This window comes from Mesoplodon mirus (genome assembly GCF_964341445.2).
Source record: "Mesoplodon mirus genome assembly, chromosome: 3".
In the NCBI taxonomy this organism is placed as follows: domain Eukaryota; kingdom Metazoa; phylum Chordata; class Mammalia; order Artiodactyla; family Ziphiidae; genus Mesoplodon; species Mesoplodon mirus.
In genome coordinates, this window is record NC_138978.1 from 25631579 (window position 1) to 25649788 (window position 18210).

The following is an 18210-nucleotide window of genomic DNA, read 5'->3' on the forward strand; positions in this document are numbered from 1 at the left end:
CCCTCGGCAGTGAAAGCACAGAGTCCTAACCACTGGACTGCCAGGGAATTCTCTGAATGTAGGAATGTTCTTTTTTTTTTTTTTTTTTGCAGTACGCGGGCCTGTCACTGTTGTGGCCTCTCCCATTGCGGAGCACAGGCTCCGGATGCGCAGGCCCAGCGGCCATGGCTCACGGGCCCAGCCTCTCCGCGGCATGTGGGATCTTCCCGGACCGGGGCACGAACCCGTGTCCCCTGCATCGGCAGGAGGACTCTCAACCACTGCGCCACCAGGGAAGCCCTGTGGGAATGTTCTTAATCTCTCACGTTACACTGGGTTAATAACAGGACCTGGGAGGTTATATAGATCTAATGTGCTTAGAGCAAGCTCTCAGCAGATCTGGGTACCACTGTCCCTCAGTTTCCCTGCTGTTTTCAAACTGATTGCAGCCACTGTGGGCCTTGTTCAGTTCATACCCACAGTCTCCCCAAGGGGGCCTGGAAGCCTTGAACATCCCACACGGGGGCCTCTCCTAACCCTGCCAGCTACCCCCAAAGTTATTTTTGGCCCTTCCACTGTTCAGCTTTTTTAGTCACCCAAAATGAACAGAATTATCTCCCAAACAAAATTGTCTGCTCAGAAATCAGAGAGACCCCAAGAATGCTAGAGGGGAGGATAGAGCCAGACTGGCCATTCAAGTATGTCTCATATTGAAAAGAAGGAAAAGGGAATTCCCTGGTGGTCCAGTGGTTAGGACTCTGCACTCTCATGCTCTCACTGCCAAGGGAGGGTGTGGGTTCAATCCCCATGAGGGAACTAAGACTCTGCAAGCTGCTCAGCCCAGCCAAAAAAAAGGGAGAGGGAGGGGGATGCAGTGGGGTGAGGGTGAGGTGGGGTGTGGGAAGAGGAGAAGAAAAATTATTCTCTTCAATGTTTAGGAAACAGTGTTTAAGGGGAAAAGAAGAATAACATGGATTGCACATTCAAGACAATTCTTCAAGCTAAAGGAAAAAAATGCATAGAAAAAAGATTGGAAGGAAATATACCACATGTTAAATACATGGGGTTCTTTTTCCTGCTTCTCCATCCTTTTATTCATTTTACAATTTTTGCAGTGAACAGGTAAGTACAGGAAAAACAGTTAAGTGAAAAAATAAAAAAGGAAAGCCTTCACATGACTTTTTCGCCTCTTAAAATAATCATCTTTTTGCCTTATGTCTTAGTTCCTTCTTTTTGTCAAAAAATTTTAAAGAATTTTCTCCACTCACTGTTTCTGCTACTTCTCCCACTTACCATTTGATTCACTCCAATCTGGCCTCCTCCCTAACCTCAGAGGTGACCCACCCTGGAAGGATCTGCAATATCCTCTTAGCTGCTAAGTCCAATGACTTCTCCTTTTTCCTTGCCTGATCTATCTGGCATTGTTGGTGCCATCTTCTTCTTCTTTTTTTTTTTTTTGCGGTACGCGGGCCTCCCACCGTCGCGGCCTCTCCCGTTGCTGAGCATAGGCTCCAGACGCGCAGGCCCAGCGGCCATGGCTTATGGGCCCAGCCACTCCGCGGCATGTGGGATCTTCCCGTACCGGGGCACGAACCCGTGTCCCCTGCATCGGCAGGCGGACTCTCAACCACTGCGCCACCAAGGAAGCCCTTCTTCTTCTTTTTTTTAAAAAAAATATTTATTTATTTATTTAGGCTGCTCCAGGTCTTAGTTGTGGCATACAGGATCTTTAGTTGCGGAGTGTGGGCTCTTTTAGTTGCAGCATGGGACTTAGTTGCAGCATGCAGACTCTTAGTTGTGGCATGAGGACTTCTTAGTTGCAGCACACATGTGGGATCTTGTTCTCCGACCAGGGATCAAACGTTGGCCCCCTGCACTAGGAACCCGGAGCCTTACCCACTGGACCACTAGAGAAGTCCTGCCATCCATCCCCTTCTGGAAGCGCCCTGCCTGCTCTTGGGCTTCTTTTCTCTTCTCTGTCCAGGGAGCTAAGCATTCTTACCACTTCAGGTTGGTTCCTTCAGTTTCCTCAAGGCTTAATGTTCCCCAGGTTTGGGCCCCACATTCCCTGGACACTCTTCCTGGGTGACCCATCCACTCTTGGCCTCTGTGGCCCATCTACATTGACAGGTCCCAAAATCCAGTCCTGGACTCTTGCCTCAGACCAGTCAATCCAACTTCCTCTGGATGCCTTCATTTAGATGTCCCTCAAACACCACAGACTCAACAAGTCCAAATGGACTCATTATTTCTACTTTACCTCAATCCCCAACAAACTCTTCCTGCTTTGTTCCTTCACTTGGGGTCATCCTTGTCCCTTTCTCTCACTCTCCTCATTTGCTTGGTCACTAAGACCTGTTGGTTCCAATTTGGAACTGTGTCTGGAGCACAGCCATGAACTCTGCCCTGCACGAGCCCCTCTCTCTCTTGTGGGGATGATCCTAGCAAGATGATCCTAGTCTCCCTCACATAGTTTCCTTTTCCTGGTCTTTCTCCTCTCCAGTCCGTATCTCATAATTTTTCTGATCATTCATTCATTCGATCAACAAACATTTGCTGTGCACCAAACTCTACAGGTTGACACAAAATAGATAAATAAATAATCCAGGGGACTTCACATTGTGGGGATTGCTATGAAGGTAAGCTGGGGGGTTGAGAGAAAATGACTAGGACATGGATGGGAGTTCTCTCAGACACGGTGCCCTGAATAGTCCCCCAAATGAACCTGACAAGTGTCCTGGTGGAACTGGGAGCAACAATGATAGGGAAGAAGGTGGCTGGGGACCCCACTTTAAGGTTGGGAGCCAGTGAAGGTCTGTGAGGAAGGATAGATGACAGTGAGCTCTGAAGACTTGAGGGAGGAGCTTCCCAGCTAGGGGGAAGAGCCAGTGACAAGGCCCTGAGAAGAGTTCCAGGCACAAAGAGAGGATCCAGAGCACAGTGAGTGAGGGGCAGAGGAGGGCAGGAAGGAGATCACACGTGGTGGCCCTAGTGAGAGGTCTGGATTTTATTGTAAGTGCAATAGGAAGCTACTGAAGGGTTTTTAACAGGGAATTCACATAATTTGACGTTATTTCTTTAAAGGGTTACTCCCTTTGGGTGCCTAGGGCGGATAACATTTGCAGGTGGGTGGATAGGGTTGCTGAGTACTAGAAAATTACTTCAGTGGTCCAGGTAAGTCCTGTGGGCTGGGGCTGGGTGTTAGCACTACAGCTGAAGAGGACTTAAACCTCCCTTGGGTCCCCACTCCTTGTAGGATATCTCCTTACCCCTTATGAGAACCATCTGGTTCCAGCCTCCCTCTTCAGCCCCATTTCCCTGTATTTTTTTGTACGTGTTCTTTTTGGAATGCTCTTCCCCACTTTTCCCTTCGATGAACTCCTACTCACTGTTTGAGAGCAGGCATAAATGGCCCCTCCTCTGTGAAGCCTTTCAGGAATCCTCCAGGGAGAGTCTTTTGCAATTTTTCTGTGCTTTGTTTATATCTCTATGATAACACCTATCACACTGTACTGTCTTGTATGTTTACAATTCTGTCTCTGAAGAAGGTAGACCGAGAACTTCTGGAAGGCAGGGATAGGGTTTTGGTCAATGTTCAATGAGTGCATGATGCACAATCAAAAGATATAGATGATATTGCTATGAAATAGTTCACAAAGGTCAGGAGTCCACTCATGACCAACCCCTATTATATTCAAAATCACCTACTAATGTGTAAGTTCTTGATCATAAGAACAGATATGAACATGAATACTAAGTCTCCTTATTTGATCCTGGAAACAGCCCTCAGAGGTGGGCACAGTGGGAAAATCATCTCTATTTTACAGATGAGGAAATCAAGGCTTAAGGGAGTTGTGACTTGGCCAAGATCCCTGGGCTGCGATAACCAAGCCTAGAATCCAGGTTGTCTGACCCCCAAGTCCTATTCTATTGTTTGACTCCTGGGCTGCCTACCTGTTCTTGAATCAAGAACCTGTAAAACTTCCTGTCACCTCGTCATGACAGAGGGGACAGAGATCAGAGATGTGACTTGTAGGAAGGGCAAGATGGGGAAGCAATTCTCTGTCCCCTTCCAAAACAGTGCCTGCATGCCACTTCCTCATTCGTTCTCAATAACGGTAGCAACCATATGAGTGGTTATAACCATGTACTCTGCAGAAAGAAGGGCCTGAGTTTACATCCCGGCTATACCATTTACAAGTTTTGTGACCTTGAGGGATTAGTTAACTTCTCTTGGCCTCCTGTATTTTATCTGTAAAACGGGAGTGAAAAGAAGCTATTTAGTAGAGCTGCCAAGAAGATTACATGAGACAAAGGCATCTTCCCTAAGGCCTGGCCATAGAAAGGTTTTAATACTTGCTAATTACTATTACTGGCCCCAGGAACTTTGCTAAGCATTTTCAAGGATCATTTCTTTTAACACTTAACAACAACCTACTTCCTAGGCGAAATAGGGGCTTAGAGCTGTTCAGTAACCCCCAAAGAATTTATGACTTGAACCCAGAACAAACCTCACAACCAGAAAAGGCTTGACAAACATGCATGGGTGAGAACGCAAAGGAGTTTGCTTACTGACTCTATACTGAACCACATCTTTGATTCCAAAATGATAGTTGTATCATCACTTCTGAAAGTCTGATGAACGTAAGCTTCATAACCGGATTTGAGGAAGTAAGAGGGGCAGAGTCGTCCAAGGACAGTCCTGCCTTTGAGAGACATGCCTTTGCCCCCGATTGCAAATGAGGTGAGTCTTTAATTTAGGCCTCGTTTTCCTCACCCATAAAGTGGGGTTAGAAGAGTTATCAGGGTCCCTGGCGTCCCTCCCAACACTAATTTTCCAGGGCAGGAGATTCTTGCTCTGATAAAGGCCCCAAACCCTCCGGCTGAAGTTCATCCTCCGCGGGGCCGGCAATAGGGACGCGTCCCCTTTAAGGAGCCAACTCGCCGGCGGCGGCGGCCGGAAGTGTTGAAGCCGGGCCTGGCGGCGGCGGTGGCGGTAGCGGCCGTGGCGGCGTCTGCGCATGCTCCGTCGCCCGCCCGCCCTGGCCGCTCGCCGCCCGCCCGCCCGACGGAGACGGTGAGGAGGGGGAGGGGTGGGCGCGCGGGCGCGGGCGCGGGGTGGGGTGGGGGCGGGGGGGCGGGCGCGGGGGCCGCGCGGCGGCCGGCGAGGGCGGGCGGGCGCGCAGGGGGCGGGGGGCTCCTGCCTCCGCGGGCGCCTCCCCACGCCCTGTGCGTGCCGCCGCCGCCGCCGGGGAGCGAGCGGACGTCGCGGCGCCGCGGGGGGGTGGGGGGACGCTGCCGCTGGGTCCGCCCGAGCAGCCGGGCCGCCCCCAGCGCGGCCGGCCGCGGCGCCCGGGTCCGGACCCCGGCTGAGAGCGGCCGGGGGCCGGCGAGCCTGGCATTGGGGGGCCCCGGAGCCCCGGACCGAGGGGCCCGGAAGTCCTCGGCCGAGGGAACAGGAGGGGCCGGAGCGACTCCGGACTGAGAGGCCCGGACGCCCAGGACCCTGGGGAGGGGTCCGGGTATCCAGGGGTATCCCCAAAGGCGGGATCCGGGGAGCACCAGGCCCTTCGATGAGGAGCTGGGGAGAGGCCTGGGTCGAGCTGGGGAGAGGCCTGGGTCGCGCTCAGGCTAGGGGATAGTGGTGAAAGTGGGGCGAAGGGTGAAAGAAGCCCGCTGCCCGCCCGGGAGTATCCCTGGGAGCCTTGGGGTGGGGAGCAAGAGCAGAGAGTGGGTTGCTGAAGAAAGGGTCCACGTTTCACTCGGGGGCGCGTTAGAGGCCTCGGCCACTCAGTCCAGGGGGAAAGAAGCAGGTGCTTCCCCGAAGGCGTGTTGACAGGTCCGGTAGTGGGAGCAGGGGACAAGGAAGAAGAGCTCCAAGGAGAAGTGAGCAGGCCCCTACCGTCCCCTAGATGAGGGGGCGGTAGGAAGACACCTCAGAGCCTCCAGAGGAAGGAATGAGAAGGGTCCGGATCTGTGAGGGAATAACAGAGAGCTGGGAGTACCTCCTGATATTATAGGTGGAGAGCAGGGTGATCTGGTCTGTCGGGGGTGGGGAACCCCGTGTTTTTGAGGACCGGAGAGAAGATAATCGGTGGGAAGAAGGCTAGAGTACCCTTGCTTTCTAAAATGATCGGGGAATTGGCCTGCTGTTTTCTAATTGAGGGGCAGGAGAGGTGAGGGCAGACTCTTGCTTGAAGGTCCTGGAGTGTGATCCACCCAGACTAAGGCACGTCAAGTCTTGACCTAGGGATCAAGGGAAGGCTTGGCCGTCTAAGGAGCTGGAGGAGGCCTGCTTTCTCCTCTCAAGATGCGAGAAATTCAAAAACACTTCCTAACAGACACAGCAGGGGCCTTAACTGGTGTCTGTTTAGGAGAACCAAGAAGTGGCATTTTCCTCCTTAACCTGGATGATTAGCGAAAGGGAGGATCAGATAATTCGAGTCTCACAGAGGATTCTTTTCTCTGGGGGACTTCTTTTTTTTTTTTTTTTTTTTTTTTTTTGCGGTACGCGGGCCTCTCACTGTTGTGGCCTCTCCCGTTGCGGAGCACAGGCTCCGGATGCGCAGGCTTAGCGGCCACGGCTCACGGGACCAGCCGCTCCGCGGCATGTGGGATCTTCTCGGACTGGGGCACGAACCCGTGTCCCCTGCATTGGCAGGCGGACTCTCCACCACTGCGCCACCAGGGAAGCCCTCTGGGGGACTTCTTCATTAAATGGACTGACTCCCCTAATTTGTCAGCCTTTTATCAATTATGTGTATTTAAATTAGTCTACTGACTTGATGACTTTTGTCATTAGTGGTTAGTCAACCACTTATTCATATTTACTTCAACAAACATATTGAATAGCCAACTTGTGCTCAACTTCATTGGGTTACTTTGGGCTGTATTTTGGTCTTATCCTAAACAGAAGTCTCCTCAACTATAGTATGGTGACCCTTCAAAAAACCCTTTTACTGGTCAAGCAGATTTGGAAAAGAATACAATAATACAATAAAATTTCTAGTAATGAAAACTGAAATGATTGAAATTTAAAACTTAATTTAAAAAAGAATAAACAATAGATTTGACACACTTGAAGAGAAAAATCATGAAAGGGAAGATAGACGTGAAAAAACAAAACATTCACACACCCACAAAAAACTCTTTTACGCTATTGCTTCCCTAAACACCTATGTAGTGGTCACCAATATGTGACTTATCCCAAACTTCATTTGCCCTGGCTCTTTTCCTCACAGTGGTCCTATGTAGTGATCTTATTGGCTTCATTACATCTGGTAGCACCCTGGATCACCTACTAAATATGTGAGGAGGAATAAAGGAAAAAAAAAATCCAGGAGTTTTGGCCTCATGTAATAACAAAGTTTTAACTTGGAAATTTTCTTAAGAATAGACCACACAATCTACAAAAATTACAATGAAGTATGGAATAAATACATTTTGGAGTTAGAAAATTAAAGGATATCTAGTATTTCTGTTAGTCCATTTCAACTACCAACTCTGATGTTCCTATGATCATGTGACACTTATGCTTACATCTTGCCATGTTTTAAACAATTTTCAGGACACAAAGTGAATTTAATCCAGAGTAAGTCAGATTATCATTTGTTTAGTTTTTTGATAGTTTATGTGAGTAGTCGTGCTTACTTTCAAGGTGTCTTATTTGTCTTTGAAAATGGCTACAAATAATTCTTCCTTTTCATATAAGTTTGACGTATTTCCTTCACGTGTGCTCCTAGAATTACAGAGTGTTGTGCGATTCCACAATGAATACTCTAAGGCCCCTTCCATGAAATACCCAAAGGAGCAACTCACTCATCTTGCCTTAGGAGTTTTGGTTACTATAAACAAGAGCTACTTTTCAGTTTACACTCAGCTCGAAGAGATGACCTTGCAATTAGCCAGTGTAGTCTGTAGAGCTGATTCGGGTTACTTGCTAGGAATATGGTATTTAGGATAATAAGAGATATTCAACCCAAACTTGCTTCTCTAAAGAATGCCATGTTGGATCAGACCTGTGTCTCTGACTGACACTGAGAGATGTACCGTGGATGATTATAATTATCTTCTCTGATAAACTCTCAGAAGGTTAGAGAAGCAGCCAGAACCTTCCTCTTGAGTTCCGAGGTGTGTGGGGGGTAAGGAGTAAACTATGAGTTCTTATTGAGGAAAGTAGTAATCAAGAAGTTAGTCTACCACTTATTCAGAGTATTGTAGAGAGGACTCAGCCTTAGGGTAGAAGGTTGAACTAGAAGCATCCTAATTCTGCTTCTCTAACCCATTAATTTACCTATGCTATTAATTTTTTAACATTTAAACCATTTTTTTGAAATAATAAATTCCCTACGATTGTTACATGCTAAAGTATTACATCTTTTAAATTCATTAAATATGTAACAGAATAGTGTTTGACAACAAACAAGTGTCCGACAGATGTTAGCTGTGATTATTTTAATTCACCCTACATTTTTATGGTTCAAACTTTGACGATATCTATTGGTTCAATTATTCTAGGATTTGATGGCATTTTATACTTCATCATATCCCTTTTGGCTTTTTCTAGACTCAAGGGTCCTAATCATTTAGGTTCTATTGCTGGCAGCCAGCCACACCAGTCCACTGATTCTCTAATCCCCACCCCCGCCAGTTTTAAGCCTTCAATTTACATAAGTTTAGATTGTATATTGTAGTATCTTGCAATTACTTTTTTCCTGTACTATGTGACAGTGTCACACATCTCTTTCTCTTCTGTAGCTCCTTAAGAGCAGATAACATCCCTTTTCATATCCAGGGAGCCTAAGTCTGTGTCCGATGTGGAGTAGGGACTCAGTACATATTGAACTGGTCATAATGATGGGCAGTAAGCAAGGCAGCTTAGCCTGAGCTGTCTAAGCAAATATCCCCTCAGTTAAAGATGAGAAAATTCTAGAAGTCTTTTAGGGTAAAGTGAGTTACTCATTGCACAAAAATTTATTACATACATGCTATGTGCCAGATTTTCTTAGGAAGTTTTAGGTAGGCAGTTTTGTAAATAGAAGTCTGATATTTGAAAACTACTTATTACACTCGAGAGTCCTGGGCACTGAGCTAGCACAGGGGAGCCTGTTGAAAAAGAAAAGCTATCCTTTCTCTGCCAGGATGTAGTCTGAGGGGGAGAGGCTGACAAAGGGGGTTGATGGTTGTGACAGGGATGCTGCAGGCGCTGAGGAAGCAAGAAGACCCTCTCAAATCTAGTCGGGGATGTCACAGATGGCCTCTCTGAGGAAGCGATGTTTTAAATAAGTCATAAAAGTTTAGCAGTGACTTGCCAAAGAGGAAAGAGAAGAGAATTCCCGGTAGAGCAAACAAGTGTGAAGGCTCAGGTGAGGAAATATGGCGTAGTTGAGAAATTGGAAAAAATGCAATGGCAGGAGCCCACAATGTGAGAGGAAGAACTGTGAGAAATGAGGCTAGCAGGGTGGGCAGGGGACAGATTTGGTGGGTTTTGAAAGCCATGTTAGGGTCTTTGCACCTTAATAGCAGCAAAGGGGATGCACTGAAGGATTTTTAAGTGGGGGGAAATGGCCTTTAGTAAGATGACTTTGTCCGCTCTGTAGATAATGAATTGGAGATCAAGACCAGAGATTAGGGTACTTATGAGAAGCAGCTGGAAAAATCCAGGTAACAGTGTGGTGGCTCAGAATATGATGATGGCAGCACAGATGGAGAGTGGGGGTTGGTTAAAAGAGATATATAGGTGATAGAATGGATAGGATTTGGTGGTTGGTTGGATTTAGAAAGAGAAGAAAGAGGAGTCAAAAATAGTTCCTTAGTTTCTGGCTTGAGAAAATGGGTGGAGGGTAGCACCATTTATTGAGGCAGGAAACATAGGAGCAGGCTTGAGTGGGAACAGGCTTTCAGTTTAAGGTGCCTACAAGATATTTTAAGAGGCTTTTAGATATAGGAGGTGTTGAATCCAGGAAAAAAGTTTGAATGTGAGAATCATAAAGGGCAGAAGTCTAAGTCATATATGAGGAATTTTAACTAGGTCAAACACGAACAAAAATTGATTGAACCAATGTATGTCAGTGCCTATGATGAGCAAGGCTGTGGGAGACAAGATTTTTATTTTTATTTATTTATTTATTTTTTAATTAAAAAAAATTTTTTTGGCTGTGCCACGGCATGAAAGAAGCAAGATTTTTAGATAAGCGGCACCTGTCCTCACAGAGAGTATAGTGTAGTCATGGAGGTAGATGTCTCTTCAGTTAACTGCAGTGCAAGGCACAGTGTGATAAACACTAGAGGAGAGCTGCAAGCAAGTATTGGGGGACCTCAGAAAAGAAAGTGGTTTGGCAGTGGCTTTGTGGAGGAGTGAGCTTTGAGCTGGACCTTGAAGGGAGAAGGAGATGAGGGAGAAAGGAGTTTTGGACTTATGGAATAACAAAGGTAGAGACACCTGAAAGTACATATTACACGTTCAGAAATCTGTGGGAGGTTGGTGTGGCTGGATCTTAAGATTCTTGGGATACTGTAGTTGCAGATGAAACTGGGAAAATTTGGGGGCCAAATGAGGGAGATTTTGAGTGCCACATTAAATGTGTGTATTATAGGCAAACAATTGCTGTGGCAGAGCTGAAATGTGGATTCGGTCATCTGAGTACTAGTTACATATTCACACTTGCATCCATTGTCTGTCTAAGCACAGTTCAGCACAGTCCTAATCGTCTTCAAGTACTCACATATCTAAGTAAATAGAATGTTCTTATCCATATTCTCTTATGTGACTCTCTTTTCAGCTGTGAAGACTAACAGCTGCAGAATAACTTGGGACCCTCTGAGCTTTCATTAAGATTGAGATAATGCTTTGAGTTACTTTAGAGTCAAGGAGTTTGTGGTACTGGACAGTGGTTTTCCCAACAGCTCTGCAGGGGAGATGTCAGGCAAGACCCTACCTCCATTCAATATGAGGCAAAGAGGTATTAAGACGTTCCTGGAGGTCATACAATTGGATTCAGCATTTATTAAAAAACCACACTATGCGAACCATCTTTCTTTTTCCCATACAACTTAGTTTAGTTAGCAGATACTTATTAGTATCTACTCACAAAGGACAGAGCATTTGATGAGGTATAATGGCTGTTTGCAAAGAAAACAGCTGATTCTTACTTCCTAGGAGCTTAGTTTGGGATGGAACTAGTGGTGTGCTGTAAACCAGCTCTCTAGAAGAAAAAATACCCTGATTTGTAATGTTTGTCAATTTCTGTGGTGTATATTCTCCCAGCAACTGATTTCAATCTACCAACTTGATGTCACTAAACTTGGAGTTGGGAAGAGATGTGCACAGTTGGTTCTCAGGAGCTGGTAGAGCTGGCTCCAGCACACCATGGGGTGAATCACACATACTAAGAAAACCTACAATAACAAGTGAGTACTAAGGCATTTCTGGAAAGATCAGAGCCTACGTCAGCCCCTTCTCACAGTTCCCATCTTTTTCAGAGGACCATGATCTGCAGGGTGCCCTGGGAATTAATAGTTATTATCTTGGTGTTCCTTTCCTATGGTTGCCATCTTTTCAAACCAGACAAAGTTACTGGTGCTTCTTGTTTCTGACAGCAGCTCCAGCTATCTGACTTCATGTGAAAGATGGCTAATGCAGAAGTGAGTGTCCCAGTGGGGGATGTGGTTGTGGTACCCACTGAAGGAAATGAAGGGGAGAACGCTGAAGATACCAAAACCCAAGTGATCTTGCAGTTACAGCCTGTGCAACAAGGGTAAGTGACTAGAGATTTGAATATTTTGAAAAATTTGGGAGGTTCAAAGAGTGAGGAAATTATAACTTTAAGGTGATTTAGCACAATGGAACATTCAACATCAAACTCTCAGAGCTAAGTTTTCATCTCTATAATGTATTGTGTGCTATATTTGTCATTCAGTACTTATTACAACAGTTTGCTGTTTCCTTGTCTCTCTCCGTCTTCTTTACTGTGAGTTCCTTGGGGGTAAGTTACATGGTTCCATCATCTTACTTATCCACACTGTTTAGCACAAGGCCTTGGTACATGTTTACCAAAAGACAGAGTAGTTAGAGTCAGAGGAGAATAGGCAACTGTAAAAGTATTCCTACCAGAAGTTCTCTGGACCCTTGTGGATGGGCAAATTACTAAGCTTAATCTATCAAAAAAATATTTATCAACCACCTACCATTACACAACGTATTTCAAAGGCGTTGAAAGAAATATAGCACATGGTTCCAACCATAATGGAGCTTGTAGTCTAGTTGTGCAAGGCAAAAATACATGTTTTGTAAATAAAGAGATCACTTACATGGCAAAACCTAAGAAATGCAGAGTGGCATGGTTAGGATGTGCTTTTGAATTCAGAGGATCACTATGAATTTGAAAGAAGATATAAGATTTTTCAGTGGTCTTGAAAGTTAAATGGGAACTAGATCTGCAGAGAGAAGCCGGGGGTAGTTATTTAAAATATATATTTTTTTATTTTTAAAGTTTTTTTTTTCGTTTTGTCAAATATAGTTTTTTTTGTTTTTTGGTTTTTTTTGGCTTTGCTGCGTGGCTCGTGGGATCTTAGTTCCCTGACTAGAGGTGGAACCTGTGCCCCCTGCATTAGAAGCATGGAGTCTTAACCACTGGACTGCCAGGGAAGTCCCAGGGGGGTAGTTATTTTATTTTGGGGAATGTATAAAAGATTCTTCACGGATCAGAAGTGTTCTTGGGCAAACATATACAGTTGGCCCTCTGTATCTGTAGGTTCCGCATCCACAGATTCAACCAACCTTGGATAAAAAATATTAAAAAAAGAAAATCCAGAAAGTTTGAAAAAGCAAAATTGAATTTGCCACATGAAAGCAACTATTTACATAACATTTACATTGTATTAGATATTGTAAGTAATCTAGAGATGATTTAAAGTATATGGGAGGGACTTCCCTGGTGGCTCAGTGGTTAAGAATCTACCTGCCAATGCAGAGGACACAGGTTCGCTCTCTGGTCTGGGAAAGTCCCACATGCTGTGGAGCAACTAAGCCCGTACGCCACAACTACTGAGCCTGCACTCTAGAGGCTGTGAGCCACAACTACTGAAGCCCATGTGCCCTAGAGCCCACGTGCTGCAACTACTTAGCCTGTGCTATAGAGCTCGCGAGCCACAACTACTGAGCCCATGCGCCACAACTACTGAAGCCTGCTTGCTCTAGGGCCTGCGTGCCATAGCTACCTAGCCTGTGTGTTGCAAATACTGAAGCCCACGTGCCTAGAGCCCGTGCTTCACAACAAGAGAAGCAACCGCAATGAGAAGCCTGTGCACCTCAATGAAGAGTAGCCCCTGCTCACCACAACTAGAGAAAGCCCGTGCACAGCAATGAAGACCTGACACAGCCAAAAATTAAAAAAAAATTTTTTAATAAAATAAAATGAAGTATATGGGAGGATGTGTGTAGGTTATAGTCAAATATTCAGTACTATGCCATTTTATAAGGGACTTGAACATCTGTAGATTTTGGTATTTGCAGGGGTGTCCTAGAAGCAATCCCCCACTTATACCAAGGGACGGCTGTAATCCAATTCCAGTCTACTAAGTAATGTACCTTGCCTTAAAAATTTCTGGAGAAAAACAGTTAACCTATCTTGGTAATTTAAAAAGCTTTTTAGTATAGGAAATTTCAAATATACCCCCAAATAAAGAAAATATAACGAACCCCCATGTAAGCATCCATCACCCAGCTTCAACAGTTATCAACACATGGCCAGTCCTTTTTTTTTTTCTTTTTTTCACATGGCCAGCCTTATTTCATCTCTATATCCACCCACTCCTGAATTTTTTAGAAGCAAATCCCAGACATTAGTATGTATCTGTAAAAGATAAGGACTTTTTCATTTTAGTTTTTAAAATATAAACATAGTTTGCTGACATTTCTGAATATTGTTGAGCATAAAGGAAATATTCTAAGGTCTATAAGGGAAAGTTGATATAAATAATGCCTAACATATAGCCTACAGAGTGGTTTAAATTTTTATTGGCACCAACAGATTATGCATGCTTATTCAAACTCATTTGTTTGGGAATTTTGTTTTATACACATACACATACTTGTAGTTGTTACCTTTTTTTTTTTTTTTTTTTTTGCGGTACGCGGGCCTCTCACTGTTGTGGCCTCTCCCGTTGCGGAGCACAGGCTCCGGATGCGCGGGCTCAGCGGCCATGGATCACGGGCCCAGCCGCTCCGCAGCATGTGGGATCCTCCCGGACCGGGGCACGAACCCGCGTCCCCTGCATCGGCAGGCGGACTCTCAACCACTGCGCCACCAGGGAAGCCCAGTTGTTACCTTTTGAGGTAGGGTAACATCAGGAAGAATTAAAGGGCAGGTTCTTTAGCTCTCCGCAGCTTTATTTTATTTTATTTTATTTTTAGAATTTATTTTCTTATGGAGTCATCATTTCTTCTGTCTTTCCTAAAGTACTCCAGTTGTCATTTGTCCTATCCCCAGTAGAGACAGAAAAAACTTCTCTGCTACTTAGAGACTTAATTCTTTTGAAGATTTGGTTCCACTTATTTTTCTGTTTGTCTTTTTTATTTTCCAAATGATATTGCCTCTTCTGGAAACCTCTCATTGCTTGCTTAGGTAGAGGATCTTTGTACAACATATATTGACTCCCCACTCCACTGTTTACACTGAATTTTAGTGCATGAGCTAGTGAATAAACATTTTGAGGTATTGCATTCTTTTTTTTTTGAGGTATTGCATTTTGAGATGCCTGTCGGTTGCTTTTTCTAGTTGTATTATTTTATTATTTGAATATTTTATTGCATTTTAGCCTCATTTTATAAAAATGAGCAGGGTACAAAAGCAGTGATCCTAGTGATAAGAAATACTGGTCTCATAATTTTAATACACTTGAGACAAAGATGGAAATCATCAGGTGTCAGTCTTCAGCCTCATCACACTTAACCTGCTTGGCTACAGTTCAAGTATGAAGGAGAGAAACAATCAAAGAGTATATATGAATTGCTGGGAATAAATTGGTAAAGATTATATTTAAAAGGCAAGAAATAATTAGGGATTTTATATAAGTATTTTTAGATTTCAATATATAATTCCTCTTGCCCATCTTTTTAGCTTTTACATATATGACATTTAATACTTTCTCAAATATTCATCATGTACACATTTTCAGGAATACATTGTGAAGCAAAAGTAGAGAGTCTGGTAACAGTCTCTTAATATGAATACATAGAACCTGACGCATCATTTAAGATGATACTTTCTTTTTTTTTTTTTTTTTTTTTGCGGTATGCGGGCCTCTCACTGTTGTGGACTCTCCCGTTGCGGAGCACAGGCTCCAGACGCACAGGCTCAGCAGCCATGGCTCACGGGCCCAGCCGCTCCGCGGCATGTGGGATCTTCCCAGACCGGGGCATGAACCCATGTCCCCTGCATCGGCAGGCGGACTCTCAACCACTGCGCCACCAGGGAAGCCCTAAGATGATACTTTCATAATAATACTAGATTGGTTTTTTTCTTTTTATAAATTTATTCATTTTTGGCTGTGTTGGGTCTTCATTACTGTGCGTGGGCTTTCTCTAGTTGTGGCGAGCGGGGGCTATTCTTTGTTTTGGTACGTGGGCTTCTCATTGCAGTGGCTTCTCTTGTTGTGGAGCACGGGCTCTAGGCGCGTGGGCTTCAGTAGTTGTGGCACGTAGGCTCAGTAGTTGCACGGGCTTAGTTGCTTCGCGGCATGTAGGATCTTCCCGGACCAGGGATCGAACCCGTGTCCCCTGTATTGGAAGGTGGATTCTTAACCACTGTGCCACCAGGGAAGTCCCTAGATTGGTTTTAAAATATGTCCACATTCAACTTTTTAAAAAAGAAGATAGATACTGAGGTACTCAGGTACTAAGATACTAAGAAGACTTAATTCTGGGAGTTTTTCAACAAAGAAGGCTTGTTCAGCCTATGCTTTCTCTTTAAAAGCAAAAAAAGATGGTTATTAACTTTTTCAAATAAAACCTTTAAAACATACTTAAAAAGTCCTCAGGAGGAGTGAAGGTACTAAGATTCCATCACCATTCTTGGCTTTCTAATTCATTTTGGAGTCATAACAGAGTTTTTAACAATGAGATCAGGGACTGGTGATTTTAGTATTACATAAATTTACTCAGTGTGCTGAGTAGAATAGTTCAATTTGAGGAGTAGTGACCTTACTTTCCTTATCATGCTCATATCCCTCCCTAGTAGTAAGTTTAAGGCCTTAGGAAGCTGTATAAACTCTTTCAGATCAGTAGGGTACCCCTTAGTTTATGTAACAATCCCACATTCAATTAATCAGAATATCTTTCCTTATCATTCAAGATAAAAGGAACTTAACTGTGGATTTTCAGTTTTCAGTGAATTAGAATACAGTGATGTAGACTTAACTTTAAAACTCCAGTAAACATAATTTTACCTCACTTCAACGATTCATAAGGCATGTCGGTATCTCATAATGCCTTAACATTTTAAACATATTTTATGATTTTTTACCATAATCGTAGTAGGTATAGAGAATTAGGCTAAATCCATCACTATCCTGAGTTGCTTTAGAAAGATTTTCCCTGATAAAATCTTGTTTGCCCATAAAAATATAGACTGTTCCCTGACTTCCCACCCCAAGTGCAATTTTCCGGTTGTTGAAATTGTGTATAGACAAGAATTTATTCTTTTAAAGAATTTTGCACATACTGGTCAAGTTAGAATGAACTTATCAAATTTACTTGAAGCAGTGGTTTTTTTTTTTTTTTTTGGCCACGCTGCAGCTTGCCAGATCTTAGTTCCCTGACCAGGGATCGAACCTGGGCCCCTGGCAGTGAGAGTGCCGTGTCCTAACCACTGGACTACCACGGAATTCCAGAAGCAGCAGTTTCTCATGTGTATCACATTCCTCATTCATTTACCGGTCATTTATTGTGTGCTGTGCCATGTTCCAGTTAGCACACGACATGCCAGGTATACAAAATGAATAAAATGTAATCTCTGCTCTCAGGGACATTTTTTGTTTGTTTGTTTTTTGTTTTTTGTTTTTTGTTTTTTGTTTTTTTTTTTGCATGTGGCTTGCGGGATCTCAGCTCCCTGACCAGGGATTGAACCCGGGCCATGGTAGTGAAAGCCTGGAATCCTAACCACTAGGCCACCAGGGAACTCCCTCTCAGGGACCTTTTAGACTATGCCCAAGGAGAGAGAGAGACAGGTAAACAAGTATATAGTATGAAGTGTTATAGTTGTTGTGACAAAAGCCTAAAGTACAGTTGCATCACAAAGGAGGAAGTGGGTGATTGTACTGGAGGACTGAGATGGAAGGAAAAACATCATACAGGCTACTCATTAAAAAACAAAAGATGGGGAAGGATGTTCTGGGAAGAGGGAGAAGAGCAAAAATAGACGGTGTAAAAGAAGATGGCAATTTTGGGAACTACAAATAGTTTGGTATGATTGGGGCTTGGATTGTCTGGTGGGATTTGGTGAGAGATGAAACCAGGGGCCAGATCTTGGAGGGACTTAAATATCATATTAAGGATTTGGGTCTTTATTTTAGCAGCAAGGAGAGGATTCTTGAAGGGTTTTGAGGAGGGTGTTACATGATCACTCTGGAAGGAATATAGAAGATCAGGTAGATGCAAGGAGACCAGTTCAGACTAGAGATGATGCAGCCTGAATTAAGGCGGTAGTGGTGGAAATAGACAGGGAGGATGGCTGGTGTTAAGGAGATGCATCTGGCAAGACTTGGTGACTATGTGGGAGTTGAGGAGGAGGAAAAGGGAGAAATTCAGTGTAATTCCCAGGCTTCTGTTTCAGGCTACTGTGTGCTGGGTGGTGCCATTACAAGGATGGGGAATATAGGAAGAAGAGTAGTTTGGGAGGTGGGAGAGGAAAGAAAACTTGGTTATTTTAGACGTAACGAATTCCATAAAGTCCTATGGGATATCCAAATGTATTTATTTATTTAGCAGTTAATTGTGTCCTGGTGTGGAATTCAGAAGGGAGGTCTGTGCTAGAGGTGTCACCATGCGGGTGGCTAATCACTGATGCAAAGGAGGTTATTCAGGCAGTGCTTTAGGGTAACAAGTGCAATAATTAACATGTTAGGTTTATCATGGAAATTGAACAAAGGATGTCAGTGTATCATGTTAGGTATTCTGAGCCCATTTCTTAGGAGGTAGAAACGTTTTGGAGAGAGATTTTCCTTAAGTGGTAC

General features: G+C 44.3%; 1 protein-coding gene across 8 annotated transcripts in view; it reads left to right on the forward strand.

Moving 5' to 3' along the window:
* The first annotated feature begins 4974 nt into the window (after positions 1-4974).
* Positions 4975-18210, forward strand: part of GMEB1 (glucocorticoid modulatory element binding protein 1) — a 30256-nt gene continuing 17020 nt past the window's right edge. For 2 of the 8 annotated variants that reach the window (XM_082614868.1, XM_082614873.1), the window contains exons 1-2: positions 5010-5056; positions 11578-11735. In XM_082614868.1, the coding sequence (XP_082470994.1) occupies positions 11608-11735 (128 nt within the window). In that variant the 5' untranslated portion in view covers positions 5010-5056; positions 11578-11607. Of the gene's footprint in view, positions 5057-10913; positions 11389-11577; positions 11736-13484; positions 14315-18210 lie in introns of those variants that run through there. The other 6 variants (XM_082614870.1, XM_082614872.1, XM_082614869.1 and 3 more) reach the window with 6 other exon arrangements.